The sequence below is a fragment of the Pagrus pagrus genome (genome assembly GCF_965226575.1).
Source record: "Pagrus pagrus genome assembly, chromosome: 19".
Taxonomy (NCBI): domain Eukaryota; kingdom Metazoa; phylum Chordata; class Actinopteri; order Spariformes; family Sparidae; genus Pagrus; species Pagrus pagrus.
The window spans coordinates 26,354,299-26,374,023 of NC_140203.1; the positions used below are offsets into that span (position 1 = coordinate 26,354,299).

The 19,725-nt window shown below is 40.1% G+C and overlaps 1 protein-coding gene across 1 annotated transcript in view; it reads right to left on the reverse strand.

The window, feature by feature from the left end:
• Window positions 1–10,697: 10,697 nt before the first annotated feature.
• ror2 (receptor tyrosine kinase-like orphan receptor 2) overlaps window positions 10,698–19,725 on the reverse strand; it is a 58,018-nt gene continuing 48,990 nt past the window's right edge. Inside the window, exons 8-9 of the mRNA XM_084383778.1 lie at window positions 16,934–17,139; window positions 10,698–14,603 (exon numbers count right to left, since the gene is read on the reverse strand). Coding sequence (XP_084239904.1) covers window positions 13,140–14,603; window positions 16,934–17,139 — 1,670 coding nt within the window. The 3' untranslated portion in view covers window positions 10,698–13,139. The remainder of the gene's footprint in view (window positions 14,604–16,933; window positions 17,140–19,725) is intronic.

Consider the following 19,725-nt stretch of genomic DNA (forward strand, 5'->3'; position numbering starts at 1 on the left):
GAAAGTCTGTCCATTGTCGATCTGGTTGCCATTGTTGCACAGGAACATTAATTTGTCCTGAAAGATAGCCCACTTTTAGATATCCATTCTAGATTTATCACAACTTAATCACTGTGAAAAATCTTAAATCTAAAAGTAATGTGCCTATATTATTAATCCATTTCCTCTAGTCCCTCTGCTGCAATCCAAATGATTTATATTGTTCCCCACTTTTAAACCATGTCCTGGTATGTGACTGTATGTCGATGTTAGAGAGGGGGGATGGTCATCACGCTTTTTTTAAAACTTTCATTTGAATCCCTCAAAAACCTTATCCTTAATATTCAAGTGTAATGGAAGCCTAGCTTGTCAGGTAGGATAGGAGGGACAAATCTTTTTCACCGTATTCTGTTCAAAAGATTTCGGCTATCAAATATGCCCTGTGCACTTCTGACAACCATCCTCAGATAAAAATGTATTGACATATGAAATATTCATTCTCATTTTCCTTTTGTATTTATGTTTTATTTATTAAGTAGCCTACATGTTTTTAAACATGTTTATAGAATATTAAAACTGAAGATTTGTTTTTCAGTATGGTAACTCATTTTTTAAAATGACTTGGGGGGTGAAAGATAAAAGAAAATGCAAATACTGTCTAATCCAAATAATTACATTCACATAAATATAGGACCTATTTGTAATTTCCAGCCACCTGCTTCAGACGAATGGGGGCAGTATTTCCCCCTTCTCAATGTTTGGTTTTTGTCATTTATCTTATATATTTTATTTGTTTCTATACATACGCATTCTGTATTCTTCATTTGTATTACCATATGTGAGTTACTGTGTGGAAGCTGGGGGACAATCATTATGCATACTGCAAAAGAGAGCAGTCAGGATAATACCTAATGTGGGGTATAGGGAACACACAAACAAACTGTTTTTAAAGTCACATGCACTGGAATTTATAGATCTGGTCAAATTTAAAACTGCAATAATCATGTTTAAAGCAAGAAATAATTTACTTATTTATTACTTACTTATAATGAGTTGAAACAAAGCACAAATATCAATACATTTTAATAACTTTAAAACAATATATGTCTTGATAATAATAATAATAATAATAATAATAATAATAATAATAATAATAATACATTGGACATATAGTGCTTTTCTGAATACTCAAAGACGCTTAATTCGACTGTCCAGCGTCGCTACTTCATGGCTCCTCGTGGTGGCGCTTATCAGATAAATGAGTTTACAGTAGGGTAATGGTGGACATGAGTGTGAAGAAAGTAACGTTAAGAGATGCCCCAGCCACGTTTGATAGAACAAACAAAATCGTAATAAAGACTACGCGATATGCAAGAACTGCATGGCCCGTACAGCATGGCTGAAAATAAGGTTTTTGCAAAATGCTACAAACACTGGAACCGAGGTATGAAATACCGAGCAGAAATTATTTCAGTGAAAAAACTATTCCAGCTCTTAATGATGAGACGAGGGGAAAGGTGGAGGATGCACTCCAGTCTGCAGAGAGAATTGTGCTCACCTGCGATGGATGGACTGGACCTGCGACGGGCCACAAATTCCAACGTGACAATCACTGCCCATGTTAATGATACCGATGCACTCCTACCTGATACAAGCACGAGACGCCGGTGCTAATCACCGCTCAGGAAAATGCACTCACCTCTGAGCATGCTGATCAGTCGCTGTTCCCGAAGAACAGCATGAATAGACTATATGAGGAGACATTGAAATGTGTTCAGGTTTACATAATACAAGTTACCTCAAAGCACTGAAATGTTCTCAGGTTTGTGTAAAGCAGGCTGGTAAACTCTGAAATGTTCCAGGTTTACATAAAACAATTTGATAAGCAGTTAAATGTGTCCAGATATACACAGAAAAACAAGTTTGCCACGCTTTAAACATTGTAAGCCCTAAAATGTGTCAAGGCTTACATAAAGATAAGTTTGATAAAGCTTCTAAAACACAAGCATAAAATGTGTACAGGTTTATATATACAGGTTGGTTATGATTGAAAAAAGCACATTACAACATTAGTTCTTTTATAAAGGAATGTGTATTTTACACTAATTTGTTTTCATATTTGTTCTATAGTTCTGAAAATGTAATTTTCAGACTGAAAAACTTGTTCTGCTTTGAGAACTTTGCTGTTTTGACTTTCAGTTTACAGTTTAACTTACAGGTTGGACTTGCCAGTTTATGTGATGAAACATGACAGTTCAGTTTATAGAATATGTGTCATGGGATGATGGTCAGAGATGTCAGCTGATGTAATGTACAGACAGACCTCTACTCCCCCCAGTGGACGTATTCCTGTACTTTACATCAACAAGCAGGGGGTTGTTGATGAGACCATCTGCAGATGAGAATAAAGGGCAGGGTGGTAATTCATCATTGGGAGTGGCTAGACTGGAATTCTGGTCCTAAAAAGACAAAGGCAGGGCAATTAGTTTAATTCAGATATATTGGTTTTATTACAACATGTTAGGCCTGTTTATTATACAGTGTGAACAGTGATATGATCAGGCTAAGATATATATACAGTGTGAACAGTGTTTTGAAATGAGAGAACCAAAATCAGGAAATGAGCTGTTTCCCTGCTATCATTTAGAAGTTTTAATAATAAAAACTATTTGTTATCTGATTCTCTTTGATGTGCTTATAAACAGAAATCTGGAATTCAAATATGTGCTTGGAAATCCATCCATGTATCATTTGTTCTTTTAATATTCGATTTGGGGGGAAAAAAGTTGTTTTCTTGAGACTTTTTTAATACTGAGCAGGCAGAACCACAGCAATTAGGTGGGAATAGAAATGCAACTGAAAATCAGTTTACCATGAGCAACCAATTACAGACCATGTTATTGTATAATTTATTGTCATTTCATCGTCCCCATACTTTTTTTTGTCCATGAACTGGCTTGAAAATGACTGAACAAAGGCATCCATAGGTGGTATGCCACTTTCTAAGGTGGACTGGAAAATTCCAATAAAAATGTTCCTGATGAAGTGTGGTGGAAATCTCTGCATGTGTCTCGCCGGTTTCAAATAAGTCTTTATTATATCAGCGTTGACTTACAATCACTGCGTGATTCTGGTTATTCAGGCTTTCTTTCACACTGAACTGTTGGTGGATGAAGTTGCTGCACACTCAAGTCAAGTCAATAACATCCAGGTCACACAAATTGGACAAACTAAATATCAAAATCAAGGGCCCATGGCCCGTTTTTTCATTTCCCTTTTTTTGATCTGAGCATACAATCTAAGTATGAAAAAACAAATTGTTATTTGTTTGTTTTTTTTGGTATCAGATTGATAAACGAAATAACAAATCGTTTTTTCATTTTCCGATTTTGGTTTGCCAATTCAGTATCAAAAGAGTGAATGATACACGGATTTACATCATTCTTGGAAAGTCACCCCCAGAGATCACGTAGGAACCGGACCCAGACCAGTACCTGTATAGAATACACAGAATTGCAGCTATGAAGCAAATAACCAGGAGTTGGCTAAAACCCACCAGTCCATCAGTTCAAAACTGGAAAATAACTACACAGGAAATATCAGAAATGGAGGGAATAACTTATAGAGTTAGAAACAAGGAGACAGAGTACAAAAGACATTGGGTTTAGTGGTTACCCACGTGAGGGAGACTCACGTGCACGCGGGAGCGTGCCTCCAGGCAGATATAGCATAGTGACTGTTTAGGCTGTAAAAATGTACTAAATGACGTTGTTTCGAGTAAACTCTGGATGTCGCCACTTCAGGACACTTGGATTGCAGCGGTCGAGCAGTATGGAGTAATATTACAAAGTTTTTGTGTAGTTTTATGGACCTTTTCGTCTCGGGCACCATTTACGCCCGTTATATGAATTATTGCTGCAGGAGGGTACCCCCACGGGTCTCCAGCTGCACTTTGAGGAATAAGAAACTACACCGGACTTCCCATCAGCATGAGGGTGAGTCAATAGTGACTGAATTTCGTTTTAGATTGAACTATTCCTTTAAGCTGAACTGGTTTGGAACAACACTCAATGTGGCGGTCCCTCCACATGAATGCGCAAACAAGTGTGAAAGTGGGCGGGGGGATCAATGTGACACAATTAAACACCATTAATGACTTTTGTTTTTTTCTATTTTATAATTTCCATAATCTCACACCATTATAAAATGCCCAGTTATGTAGTGCAACACTGCAGTAACAGTTAAAAGATTTAGAGATAATAGTCATGTATAAAATCTTACTGCTAGAGTTCCTCCCTGCCTTTATACCCTTCCTCCCTTTTGTTTAGTTTATTTGTTCCTTCTTTATCTCTTCATTTCATCCCTATCTTTCTCTCCCTCTGATTTAGCATCATTTGCCATCCTCCCTTCCTCTTTCCTGTCATGTTTCCCCTCTTCCTAACTTGTATACTGTCTTTGCTCATGGCTTTTTGTGGTGACAGTGTCTGACCCACCTTAAAGGCTTAGTTTGGGTCTTTTGATGTGGGTTGTATGAGGTACTCATCCCTAGACAGTATATAACCTGCAGTAGATGACCGTCAGCTCTCTTGCCTGTTTGGAGAGGCAGTGCGTAGTGCCGGCAGGAAGCAGAGCATTGCACTGCTGTAAACTGTACCAGTAGCAAAACGTGTTTTAGCCTTCAAAAATAAGTCCCACCTAAAAAATATATATCCATTTAGTTGTACACTATGTTTTGAACAAATTGTCAGACAGCCTTTTCCTTTGGCACTACATTCCCTCAACCATACGTCTGTATTCCTACACACAAGCACAACTGTACATGCCACAGATGCCGAATGCCCTTTACTGTGGGGATAAAAGGGTTTACTTGTTTGAACCAGAGTATACAGAAGAAGAACTGAGCGGGACGAAAGAGAGAGGGGAAACATCAGTGGAAACTGAAGGCCCAAGCTATCTTGTGGTGCAGATGTGGAAATTATAAGCCCATACCCACAGAGCCAGAGTGCTATCTGCCAGTTTCCTGCCTTATTAAATGCTGGTGTCTTGCAGACCTCCTCCTATGTTCCCAAGATAAATTGGAAAAAAACACCCCAGACCAGAAGGGCCTAATGGCAGTTTGTCATAGTATGTTTTTTGCATTCAATACTTGTCATTGCATAATGACTTATTATTAGCAACAGAGGTTTTGTAGGCTATGTTTACCTAATCAAGACTACTGTTGTGTGCATATATGTGTATAAATGCAAGACCACATCTAATTGTAGTGGCCTACATGATAGTGGCAGCACATATCAAAAGTAACTAATCCCTATATTTTATATTATACTCAATATCCAACTGTATTTACATACATTGTATTATGTAAAAAATAACAGCATATTAGTATATGCATGTAATGTTTTTGGGAATTAATGATCTTCTGTAACCATTTTTAACTGTAATCACTGTGCTATGCTGCACATTATATTTTATGCAATTATAACCAACTATGTGTTGTCTTTTGGTTCTGTTTCAGGCTCAGGCTTTCAATTGAGGCTGGTTGCCTACCAGGTTGTCCTTGAATGTGCCCTAAGAGGACTACAGCTCGGAAAAGGCAACAGGACAGTTCTACCATCTTGTGTAGCGAACAATATCAGAGATGAATATCCATCACCAAATAGGCAGTATGCTGGCTTCAAAGATTCGAAGGATGAACCGAATCTTGTTTAATTTTTCTAAACAGAACATTGAACACAATTAATCTAATGCACTCAACACAAATGCAGTATGCAAATAAAACTGTGAAACACTGCTTGAGAAAACAGGATTTATTGTAAAAATCTTGTATTGTAACATTGTTTATTTGAAGTACATGATGGAACTCAGCTTTTGAACCTTGATGTGTGTTGTGTGACCAATGATTCTTTGTCTGGCTTTGGAGTTGGAGCCATGTTGTCTGGTATTTTTGCAGGTGGGTGGAGTCTGAGCTGTTGGTCATCTGCCCTTAGCGTAGTGTCCCTTCTCCACTGGAAGACACGTTCCACAAGTTCTTTCCTGAAGTCCTGGCTGGTTGGCTGGTGTATCTTTCTAACCACCCATTGATTGGACAGCTTGGAATGAAATACATTGTATTTATTTGAATCTTGGGAAGAAACAATTCCAGTTGGTTAGCAAGTCATCACATATGACACAACATGGTATAAATAAGACAAAAAGGATTTGGTGAGGATTTGTTTAGAAAATAATTATTGAGGACAGAAGATTTGAGATTGACAATCTGTATTGCTAAAACAGAATTTTTTGCAGTTATGTTCATACGCTCAAGTGTTGTATTATACTCCCGGCCAGCATTGTAGTTGTGGTCCATGATACTGACTTCAGTTCTGGCCTGCATGGAGCTGTAGTAGAAGTACCTCTTCTTCTCTACATACTTCAGCATTGAGCTGTGTTGCTCTTACTTTTTTTTTCTCTCAAAGCTACATAAGTGCAAGTTCAAGAAAAGTATATACAAGAATAAAACTTACAGGATAGGCAGATATTTCAATAGAGTGAAAACATTTCATGTACTCTCATAACTCTCAAAATTATTGAAACACAGAGTGGAGAATGGAGATAAATTTTACGGATCGACCCATGCCATGGAAACTATGTATGAAACTACCTCTGAGGAAGTCATTTTACCTGACTTACATAACAACAGCAATGTATAACCATGTAGTAACCCAAGGTCCAAAAGACAATAAATTGCTTGGCTTCTCCGCAAGCAAACGATGCAGTAACGAGGGGATGGTGACAATAAGTGTCATTTGTACAGACAAAGGGTGGACAGAGGTAAGCAACCACAGCCACTAAAGTACCCCAGAAGTGGATAGCAGTGGACTTCAAGCACCACAGGGAAAGGAGAAACATGCATGTAAAGGTAGTACAAGGTTGAGTTGATGAAAACAACAACATGGAAGTCCAATATGTATACCAATGGCTAGAATATTCAGCTAGACAAATAGGTAATTATTCTTGTTCAGCATGTCATAGACGGAAGGGACTGCTTCAGGTTAGACTCCTCCCAGGTGTAGAAGAAATTGAAATCCAGGCTGATTGTTTTGCACAGTGTATTATGAGGATGGCACAGTGTATTATGAGGATGGCACAGTGTATTATGAGGATGGCACAGTGTATTATGAGGATGGCAGGATGGCCGAGTCACAGTTATGACAGCCAGATCTATCCCATGCCAAAAAGAGGCGTGACGGTACACGTCATGATGATGATGATGATGTCTGTGTGTTTTTTTCACCGGTTTCCCCCAGTGACCTCCTGTTAATCTAAACATGCACCTGCTGACTGTTTATAATCATATGGATGCTGTTATAATGTGTTGTGATTGAGATCCTGACCCACCAAACATCCTGGAAAGTGACAAAGTTACGTTTTTCTCTTAATTACATAATCGCCATCAGTAAACAGGATGCTGTCTGACTCTGTCAGTCGCGGGAAGGGAGCCTGTTTTCTGGGGGAAAGTTCACTGAAGTCTCGGTCGGGAGGGTGTCACCGTCACCGTTGCGGGGACTTTTTTCAAAACAGTAACTACAACAACACAAAAGTGAAGGAGACAAACACTTGGTGAGTTAAAGTTATTTCTTGCCGGGGACAGACGCTGGCAGAAATGTGACGAAGAGTCGGTAGGACAGACAGGATGACAGACACTCCTCCACATATAACTGTGGTATTTTTTTCCTCACATAAGTTGTCAGACACTACCAGTCACTACATTACTGTTTGGTCCTGTAAAGTTGCTTTGTGGGACATTTCTCTTTTATTTGATGAGTGATGGACCTGTTTAATTATCAGACTGTGAACACCATCAGATCGGCACACCCCCCCTCCGTGCCGCCGGCTTATCCATTCACACATGTACAGTTCTCCAATGCTGTGCCTCTGATACTACTTCCGGAGGATTCCTGCACTCAAAGGGCAGTGTGAATGGTGCTACTGTTGGGATCCACAGATCATTCATCATGAGATTCCAAAATGCACTCAAACTGAACTCGTTCCCCAAGATTCCTCAGGTCTTCACACCTACGTGCAAAGACTGCCTAGAGACCCAGCTTTGAGCCACTATTGGTAAGGGTGACAGACCCCCCACTGACCAGGTAGCCTAATCAAAGCTCCAGCTCCTTCTTTTGTTTCTCACTTCTCCCTCAGGGGCTGCCTTGCCCCCCAGTCGTAGTCAAGTATTGGTTATGCTCCATAGACTCAGGGTCTTTGCATGCAATTAACCATAATCTCAAACTGGAACCGGTATCTCATACACACTAATTCTTCAGCCTAGACCATATCACACCTACATGTGATCTCAATGAGCACATGGTGTGAACACCAACATCATTTCTTTGTTCCTCCTATCTCAAGCTCCATTCACATGGCCCTTTCAGGGCAGGATTAAAAGCCGCAGCAGAGGCAAGACGGTGTCTGTGTGAATGGAAAAGCCAGGGGTGTGTCGGTCTGATGGTGTTCACATTCTGACAACTAACTGACTTCAAGATCCTTGAAATGACACACTTGAGCGGCTTTTTTACAGCAGCCTTCTTTGATGCAACAATGCAGAATCTCTGTGTGTAAAGGGCTAAAGAAACATGTGGTGATCCACCATCTTGGACCTGAGTCCACCCCTTGTTGGCCTTGTTTGTAGTTTTCCTTTGTTCATGCTATGCGGCATAACATCTTGAATCCTGGCCACCATCTGCTCGGTTCTTCCAGACCACCCCCCGATTCGATTTCCTCACGTGATGTCATTTTAATTTTGGGATTGATGAACATAATGAAAGTATGTGTAGATTCTTTGTCAGTATTCCCTCTGAGTGAAAGTCATCGTCAGGATGATCATGGTCTACCCTTTTTTAAAAACTTGCTACCTGGCAAGATGGATCCAACAGCAGAAAAAGTGTGTTTTACTGTATGCACTATCGTGATGATGGAACCACTTAGTCCTGGCAAGATACTAGAGTAACCTCAAGGGCAGAGTGCTGGAATTTCAGTTTTGAAATTTTTTTATTGGCTGGGCCTCATTTGCAGCATGATATCATGCTGTTAAAGGCAACTAGCTCATCTGTTTGATAATCAAACTAATTAACTCTTGTTCTAAAACATGTTTTTATGCTGGGATAACCTATTATTTAACCACAACAGTTTATATGTGTAACAAGCAGCAAACACGAGTATATAGCTCACATCATGCAAAAATGAAACATCCCATCTATTACGTTTATTTTTTGCTGCAGATTCTGTAGACTTGATTTGACTGGATAATCATTTTTTGAAGTTGGTTGCAGGGAGAGAGAGAGAGAGAGAGAGAGAGAGACTAACATTGACTGCTGGTTGAGCTAGATTCACTTTTAACAAGAGAGAGAGAGTGTCAGTTCATTAGTTTGTCCCAATAGAACCAGTCTGATTAGGCTTTCAAGGCAACATAGAGACAATAAGGTTGAAAGGAATCTCCTCTACCTCCCGTCTTGCCTAGCCTACATATGTCTTCTAATTCTTCTAGTCTCTAGAGCAATCCAAAGCAATCCAAAGTCAACATCTAAAATTTACATCTTGAAAAATAACTATGTTGTGACAGTGAGTGAGACCCACAACAAGAAGACAAGGAAGAATACTGATTCAGGATTACAGTCTGCAGATTGGAGGCAAGAGGACTAGCAAATGTTATCAGGAGCACTGGTAGTAAGGGTTAGAAATATGGAGACTCCGGCAACAATTGTGAGTGTTGGCTGATATGTATATTCTCCTGGTCATTTAGGGTGGGCCAGTTGTACAAGTGGGGTCGGCCCAGCGCCTGCTAAAATTAGAAAAAAGGGTGATTTGCATTTTCTATTTCAAATAAAAAATTGTGGAGCTGAGGTGAGCTCAATGAAGCCTGGTTACTGAAACACATGCACCTAAGTAGAAGCTACCAGGCTAATTAAGGCTAACAATTAGCTAGAAAGCAAATCACCTTACATGTACATTATCTTTCTGTTTCTTTACCCCATCTCTTATCTGTACATTCATAAAGTAAAATACAATTCCCCTCAATTCAGGAATCAAATAAGTGATAATTGCAGTACATGGATTTCGGCACCTCCACACTGTTGCAGTGGCGGAAAAGTGAGAGTAAAGATAAATCCACTTTTAATCTCAAAAGTTTAAAACAAACTGCTCTCCTCCACAAGTGTGTTTATTCCTCCAGATCTCACCAGCTCCAGCAGCTGTCTGCTGCTTAATGCTAACCAGATTTGTCAGGGATGATTGGAAAAACTTCAAAGTAAGTCAGTATTGCAATTAATTGTGGGTCATTGAATTAGTGAAATCTGGTGAAGTCTGCACCCCAAGCAGACTGAATAGGGGTGTCACAATTCTCCAGACCCATGATTCAATTTGATTTTAGATCCTGAGGTCACGATTCTATTCGATTTGATTCGATTCAATTGAAAAATTTTGTTCAGCACTGACGGCTATGCTATTGTTAGATTCACATCTGGATCTGTAAAAATCAGCTCATCATTTGACACACATGAAAAACTCATTAACGCTTTAATTCTCCTTAAAAACTATATTATTTTACAACAACTGTTCAACCTTTTCCTGGTTGCTTTTTCCAATCTAGGGTTAGGAAAGTTTAAATAATATTCACCAAAAAATAGAGCACCTTTGGGATGCGGTGCGGTTCAATATAATCAAGTGATAGCAAAAGATTTCCTTCAAAAAAATACACCTTTTTATTGACATGACTTTTTGTGAACATTATATGGTGAGCCAAAAACGTGGAGTAAAAGACATTGCATTAACACCAGGCTTAGTAATCTTCACCAACCATGAAAAAATAAAACAAATAAAATGTTTAACCAAAGTACATAAATTACTATCTGTGCAACTTGATTATCAAAGTTGATGTTAAAAGTATCAACCTTATGGGAAAAAGCAATTTGGAATAAAACCTCAATGGCCTGAAAAAAACAACAAAGATCGTTTGTTCTTATTCTTTGTTTTGTTTGATGAGTTAAGTTTCACAACAGATTTCCGTGAGTATAATTTTTTATCAAAGTTACCCTTAAACTGGTACATTTTTTGGTTAATGATTGTGCCTTTCAAAAACATAGAATAAGAACCTCTAATACAACATAAAATTGTCATTAAAAATAAAGTGTTCACCACTATATAAACCAGGGTTAAATCCCGGTCTCTGCAATACTTGACCGTGCATTCCAATAAACACAACTGGCACTGGTTGGGTTCCATTGACATTTGAACTGATAGGGTACCGGTAACGATACCTATAATTTGGCACTGGTTTCCCGTGGTACTTTATTCGGTACTTTACTCTCTCTGTAATAACAAAAAATTAACATCAGTTGTAAAATACAAGATGCCAAATCGGGTATACCAATGGCATTTCTTCAAAGAAGATTTCTTTTCAAAGACCTGGAAGCGTTTGGATAAACAGTTTTTACTCTGTGCACTTTACTCAACCTGAACTAAAATGTTGAAACTGATGGAATATCAGCACAAGATTGGACTATACACCGATCAGCCACAACATTAAAACCACCGACTTAATATTGTGCAGGTTTCTCTTGTACAGCCAAAACAGCTCTTACCTGTCAAGGCATGGTCGTAAGACCTCTAGGGGTGTCCTGTGGTGTCTGGCACTTGGACATTTGTGGAGGATCCTTTGAGTCCTGCATGTTGGAGGGTGGGGCCTCCATGGATCGGACTTGTTCTAGCATGTCCTACAGATGCTTGATCAGATTGAGATCTGTGGAATTTAGAGGCCAGGTCATCACCTTGGACTTTGCTGTGTTCCTAGAGTTGTTACTCTGCAGTTTTTGTGGTGTGTTGGTGCATTGTCCAGCCTCTGGGCCACTGCCATCGGGGAGTGCTGATGCCATGGGGGGGTGTACTTGGTCCACAACGATGTTTGGATGGGTGGTGTGTGTCAAGTGGCATCCATATGAATGCCAGGATCAAAGGTTTCCCAGCAGAACATTGCATTGTAATAAGATGATCAATGCTATTCAGATCACCTTAATGCTGTGGCTGATTGCTGTATATATATACACAACTGTCAAAAGAAGCATCAGTATTACAGTAGAGGGCAGCAATACAGCTGTTGTCAGCTTTATCCAAAGTCAAATAAACAGCACGTCTATTATATTGTTGTTGTCGTCACTATTACAGTGTGGGCATACATAGTATTTGCCAGTAAATACTATGCAATTCACCTACTATTGGATTCATACTAAGGTTTCAACCTTTGGAAAAAAAGAAGAAAACAATCAATCAAGACAGTGGAAAAAGCCCAGTTATTTCCATCATGTCCAATTACTTAATTAATTACCTCAAAATGTCACTGAAGTTGTCGATGCTTTTGCTATTCATAAAGGGCTAAAAACTCTCTAGTAACGAACACAGAGCTGGCTGCAGGCATGCTAACAGCAGCTGTGGGCACTGTGGAAAACTTTATGTTCAGGCTGTCAAACACTGTAATTGCTTTGGCTTTTATACTTTGTGTTTGACCAGGTGTTTTACATTACATTACAAATATTGCAGCTTGTGTTGCCTTAACTGACTGTGACTCGTTCTTTCATACTCGCACTATGAGCCAAAATTTGTCACTGTTAGATTTGTTGTGAATCGGTATGCGGTGGTACCAAAGTAACTTGGTCGGTACCCTTAAAAGTACTAGTAATGGCAGGGGAGTGAGGGATTATGTCAGCAATTCCTACTGTTGAGTCAGGGTGCCTGTTAGAGGGCTGCGGTATCTGAGGTGCCAGGTTGGGCAATGGGGCCATGAATCCCACCCTTATTGTCAGCTGGTGATTGGCTTTGCTGGCAAGCAAAAAGAAGGCGGGGTAAACTTTAAAGTAGGCTTCTTGTGGATAAGAAAATGTGTTGTACAGCAAAGGCAAGAACATAAATTATGATGAATGGCTACATTATTATAAGTTCATAGAGCAATGCACGGTTAATTGTGCTTAAACATTGACACAGGAGTTTAAGAGGTACAAACTTGACAGTACTATCTAAAAAACATATAATACCATTCAGTCACTTTTCTGCCAAAATGTTAACTTCACTTCATACTGCTTTTGAATTTTTGGCAAGCACAGCTCACAGAATTTTTCAGCTCCGCTGTACTTCACTTATGTGTCTGACAAGTGGATCACAAGTTCATCAGTCTGTAGAGGGCCACTGTCATCTAGCAATTCTGTTTCAGGCACTGATATGTCCTGGTTTTGGTCTAGATCTTCCTGTGATGTCCTGTCAGCCAGGTCCTCATCAATGGTCTTGGAGTCCTCATTTAGCAATGCTGCCCGCTCTGTGATAGAAGTGTTGGAAGGGGCAGTGGTGATATAGCCTGTTGTTGTGGATCCACTGCCACTATGGTGAGAACCAGCTTTGGGAGCCATCTGTGGTGGGTGGTGCATCTGCTGGTGAGGCATGGGCATGGGCATGGGTATCTGCATGGGGTAAAAGTTCTGCAGGTATGGGTAAGCAGGCATAGGGTGATATCCATTGACAGGGATGTAAAGCTGTTGGGGCACCATTGGCCGATGTATTTGACCCTTAATGGGCATGAACTGGGGCTGATGGAACTGTGAACTCTTTTTAGGGCTGGTGTAGCGTGATGCATTTGCTGTGCTAATGCTTATGTTGCTAACAGGGCTGGTGCTGAGAGAGCTGGTCTGGGTAGTGTTGCTTGTGCTAGAAGTCTGAGCAGAGCTATTATAGTTGGACAGGCTCTCCCAGGAGCGCAGACGTGTGTGGATATCCTTGAAGCGAGGCCTTCTTGTTGGGAATTCACTCCAACACTCCAGCATTAGGGTGTAAATCCAGGCTGGGCAATCATCTGGACAAGGTAGTAGCTGGTGGCTGCGCACCATCTCCATCACATCCTGGTTGGAGTAGCCACAATATGGTTGCAGTCCGTAACCGAAAGTCTCCCACAGCAAGACACCATAAGACCAGATGTCAGAGTCGGTGGAGAACTTACCATACATAAGAGCTTCTGGGGACATCCAACGAACGGGAAAAGGACTTGTGCCCATTAGATTGTAGTAATCAGCAGAATAGACATCTCTGAACAAACCAAGATCCAAGATCTTGATGCTGAGTTTGTCAAAGACCAGAATGTTACGAGCAGCAAGGTCTTTATGGACTACTTGCTGGCTGGAAAGATACTCCATTCCAGCAGCAATCTGGGTGATTACATGAAGGAAATCAGCCTGCTCCAGAGTGGATTTGACTGTCTTGTCATCATCTGAGCTGCCAACATCTGAGTTGGGGGAGCGCATCACCAGATACTCATGTAGGTCACCAAAGCTGGAGTAAGTAAACATCATGCTCATTGGATGCTCTTTGGTAACCACACCCAGCAAACAAACAATATTTTGATGCTGTAGGTGAAAACGGCGCATGGCCTCTTTGCGAAATTCCTCACAGAGAGTTGCATCAACTTTGTCTTTTAATGTCTTGATGGCCACCACCTGGGTCTGCTCACCAGGTATGGTGCCATGCAGGTGGCCTTTGTAAACCTTGCCAAATCGATCCTCGCCCAATTCTTCCATAAACCGCACTGCTGACAAGTTAATCTCCCGCAGCTTGGCCTGCAACAACAAAGCAGAAAAACTCAAATACATGTCATCATGTGCATGGCCAACAATAAAACATGATGCAATAGAATGCAAGATTTCTTAATTCAGGTGCACAGAGGTGACTTTTTTTTATTACCAGGTGTTTTGACCAAAACCAGCACTGCATTTAAAAAAAGCAAATCATCTGTATTGGTTTGCCTCCAGTGCAGATGATCCAAGGATTTAGGTTTTAGTAATAGATACATGAGTTTTAAACAGGGTGCGAACTATGAGGGAGCCAGGCGTGATAAGACATGAGCTCCACTGAAATCATGATTGGTGAAATTTTGGGGATCTCTAAAATATTGACAGTATACAATTTTTTTTTTGCTATGAATTATCCATTTTTATCATTATGGATAATTCAATTCAATTCAATTCAAAAAACTTTATTTGTCCCCGGGGGGCAATTCAAGGTAAGGCACGTGGAGCATTTGTACACAACACAACATTTAACAGATATACAGCACAACACAGAACAGTAAGCTAGTTAAAATAAAAAAAAATAAAAAAAGATATAAAAATGTAAAAAGGTCTAAAATATAAAAGGTTATAAATAGAAAAAGGAATGTAAGCAGTATCTACATACATAATGTGTAAAATAAGGCTATTATTGATGTAGGCCAGCCAACCCCTAATAGATTAGCCAGATCCGGCCCGTGGGAGCCAAACATCTGGCCCGCACCCACCTGTCATAACGTGAAATAAAGTTTATTTTGACCTCATCCCACACTGTACACAGAGAATAAATTGACATCTGCATTATTATAGCATCTTGTAGAGGGACCCAGAGTTTTAATTTAGTTTACAAGTCTTTATTACTTTCTTTATATACTTTACTTTTCATTTTTCTTGTGCTTACATAGGGCAAATTCCTTCATGAATTTGTGCTTAATCACTTCATTATTTTTTTTTTTAACCTTAACTAAGGAGTTTTTGTTGCATAAACCCCACCACAGACCAGATGCAATCCCAGGACAGTGTTTCCCATTAATTAATGAGACTCTGGCAGCCTGCTATAGTCTAACTTGCTGCACTATAGTCGCATATTGTTCCAAAAATGTTAATCACCTCTCATAATAGCACTGAAGATCTCTAACGTTTTGCACCATTGCTTCAGCAAAGCAGCTTTCACTCCCAGTCAGTCGTCATATAGTAAAGATGGCACTCACGGCGCTCATAATTTTGAAACAAGACAGTGATTATCTGGTCTCTTAGTCGAGGTTTAGTTACAAGTAAGGACTAATAGATAACAAGATTAAAAGTAATAGATTGATGTTGACTATTGACTCTAGCTTATAGGCTTGTGTCAACATTGTGTAGCCAGAGCTGTGTAGTACAGCAAATTGTGAGGACCGGACTAATCTTCAGACAGCAGAGCCAAAGCTTACAGGGCTGCTGCTGCTGCTCACTCGCATGTTTGTGTTCACATAGGCTGCGTAGCAGCTGCCTTCTCTGGCCTCCCCTATCTGTTACCATGGAGTTTAAATTTGATAATAATCGATAAACATGATGACGTGATTTTCCTTTCCCTGCTGAAAGAGCGAGAAAGCTGTAGGGGGAACAAGAGGGAGCAAGGGAGAGAAAGTTAAAGAAAGAGTGCACAGGAAAGAAATAGCCCCTCACTTGTGTGTATTCTCTTCATATCTGTGACATATTCTACACATACAGACATTAAAGCTGAAGAGAAACACTGGTATGATGTGGATATGTCTACAGGTCGTCTTCAGGTTGATTTTTGCTGAGAACCGAGGTATGTATCGCGGTAGAAATAGGCAAGATTCCGAATCTCTAGATCACGTGACACAGCAGCCACGCTTGACATGTGCGTGAGAAGCGTGTCTGATGCATCCAGTGTGAACGTCCGACCTATTAACATGGATGCCGAAATGAAAAGTGAGAGGTAACGCCCCGCAGCAGCGTTACACACCTGTCCTGTGTGTCCAGCCTGATAGTGTTATATATTTGATAGAGGCTCCGAGGTCCACCCACCATAGTCTCATGAAATCCTGTGGGAAACACTGCAGGATCCTGGTGTGATAGTCCCCCCGCCCCCCCAGTCAAGAAACATGGCGAAGGCACGAAAAATAGTCGTGCTAAGAGTCATTCAAAGAAATTAAATTCCATGCCCATGTACGTATATATAATTTCCCTGCTGTCATACTATGTTGCATTAAAACAAATGAAGGGCCTGCATTTTCTAATGTAGCATTAATATCAGTCTGAACCTTGCAGTATATCAGAGAGAATATGAATAAAATCCCTCTATGCTAATGAGCCTCTGTACTATATGTGTGTATTACCTGATGTTTTTGTTGATTGAGGAGTGATAGCTCCATCTCTTGGCTAGGTGAGCTGCTGAGCTGGCAGCGAGGTGGTGTGTCAATCGATGCCTTTTGCTTATTGCGACACATGCAAACCAGAAAGAAGAGGCAAGCGATGACCAATGGAATGACTATTGCAGGTATTAGAATGAACAGGATCTCCTTCCTGGGGTTCTCTGGAGGATCTGGGGATAGTAAGATAATAGAGATAGTAACAAGTCAAGTTCTCTGATTTGTAATGCATTCATTTTAACAGTATTCATTTGATTTTGCTTTGAACACATTATCTGTGGTATCAACATTCAATAGCCTACATAGAATGATCATCCTAATATCATTTTCTACAATAAGACTTCCATGTCCATGTTTCAGTTCATGCATGCTTTCAGCTACAGAAAACATTCAAACATCAAAATGTTCAGCTCTTTCAGGAATGTTGTGCTTTTATTCACCTATTACTTCTCTTAAAATATTACACTTTTTTCAACAACATTTTGCTATAGAGAATGAACTGGAGGCACATGATCACAAGGTTGGTGGTTGGAATCCCGTCTCCAGCTACTACTACAACCTTTACCACACCTACAGGTACTACTACTATTACTACGATGTGTAATACATACACACAGTGGAATGGATTGATTTATTACTGCATCAGTGTCGGAATGTTTTTAAATTAAATGTGTGGAACAATTAGAACCTCTCTGTCACAGTTTGGCATAGCTGGTCACCTACTCATTTTTGCCTGCATTGTCACCAGCCATTTTCACCTAATCAGCCAACTCCACTCACCTGTCCCCTCAGCTGCTCCTCATCACCAATCAACCCAGTATTTATACACTCCAGCCCACAGACACTCACTGCCAGATTGTTCTTTGTCATTCATGCAAGACTCTCCTGCACTTCTCTCCAGACTGACTTCCTGCTGCAAAGAGTGCCTGCCTCTGACCAACTCATCTCGTCTGATCCCCAGTAAACTCACCTGCCTTCTGTCCCTGGCTTTGAGATTTCCACTGCTTCTTTGCATACTGTTTTGCCTGTGGCTGCCTGGCAAAGCCTTTTCACCACCACGATACAGAGTGAGTTTTCGAGTCAGCTTTCCTGTGGCTTCCTGTGGAATGGAGCCACTCACAACGTTGCCACGCTTGCACAACATTAAAACCACTGACAGGTGATGTGAATAACATCGATCATCTCATCACAATGCAATGTTCTGCTGGCCTTCATGTGAATGCCACTTGACACACACCACCCATCCAAACACTGTTGTTGTGTACACCCCCTCATCACAACAACACTACCCGATGGCAGTGGCCCCCCAGTAGGACAATGTGCCCTGACACACCGCAAACACTGCTCAGGAACAGCTCGAGGAAAACAATAAAGGGCCCGAGGAGTTGACCGGGCCTCCAAATTCCCCAGATCCCAATCTGATCGAGCATCTGTAAGACGTGCTGGAGCAGGTCTGATCCATGGAGGCCCCACCCCCCAACATACAGGACCCAGAGGATCCACTATAAAACGCCCTGGTGCCAGACACCACAGGACACCCTCAGAGGCCTTAAGTCCATGTCTTGACAGGTCAGAGCTGTTTGGGCTGCACAAGGGGAACCTTCACAATATTGGGCAGGTGGTTGTAATGTTGTGGCTGATCTGTGTATATTCACAACCATATAAGACTAATTATAAACATGATTGACTATGAATCACTCATTGAATCAGTCTCTCAGTCTCATTTTGTTAGACTTTTTTAAAGCATTTGATACCGATGAACTGAAATAAAATATCTAGGTATAACAATATCTAAAGATATAAACAAAAAATCTCTTGGCTCATAAGAGACCTCTCTATTTTGGGTAGAATCCTATTGACCAAAGCAGAAGGCATATCAAAACTAATTTATCCTTGTCAATCTCTTCATGTTTCTCCTCAAATGATTAAAGTGAACTTAAAGCCATTGAATTTGAATCTATGAATGGAGTATTCAAACTAAATTGGATAAAAAATCTATTTGGCAGAGCCTGACTCTCTATAAGGTTCCATATACCAAGGTGCTTATTCCAGGAAATTGGAGGGTTGGAACTTTTGATGAGCTGTGACTTGGAGATCTCAAAACTACCTATCAAGCTGTCAAACTTCCATAGACAAATTTGGCTTTACTGGAAAATTATATTTAACCCCAACTTCACACCACATTGTGCCACCTTGTGGAATAATAGGACGATTACAATCAATAGGAAGTCTTTGTTCAAACAAGAATGGTACAAAAAAAAAGATTTTATGTTTTTGATTTGATGGATGAACATACAGTTTAGTTGATTTATTGAAAAGTTTAATGTTAATGACTCCTACAGGGAATTCTGTCGCATTTGTAAAGCTATTCCACCTCCCTTAAAACACATGATACAAAATACGTAATAATAATGTTTCAATCAAACTTCTAGAACTGAAAATTGGTGAAATATACATTGGTGAAAGAAAATGTAACAACAAGGTTATTGGAAAGGCAAAGGCTTATTCTTTGATTTTAACTCACCTGCTAAGATAAGAATTGATAAGACAACAATGATAATCAATAAATACTGTAAGTAAAAAGTAAAATAAAAGAAATGCACTTTAAAATTTTGAACTCTGTCTACCCAGCTGCTGAATTGTTGCATATAAGGTTTAATTTTGAAGTAGATCCATGTGGATTTTGCTTAGAAGAGCCTGAAATTATCCATCACCTATTCTTTTCTTGCTCCATTACAATCCAGTTTTGGCAGGATCTG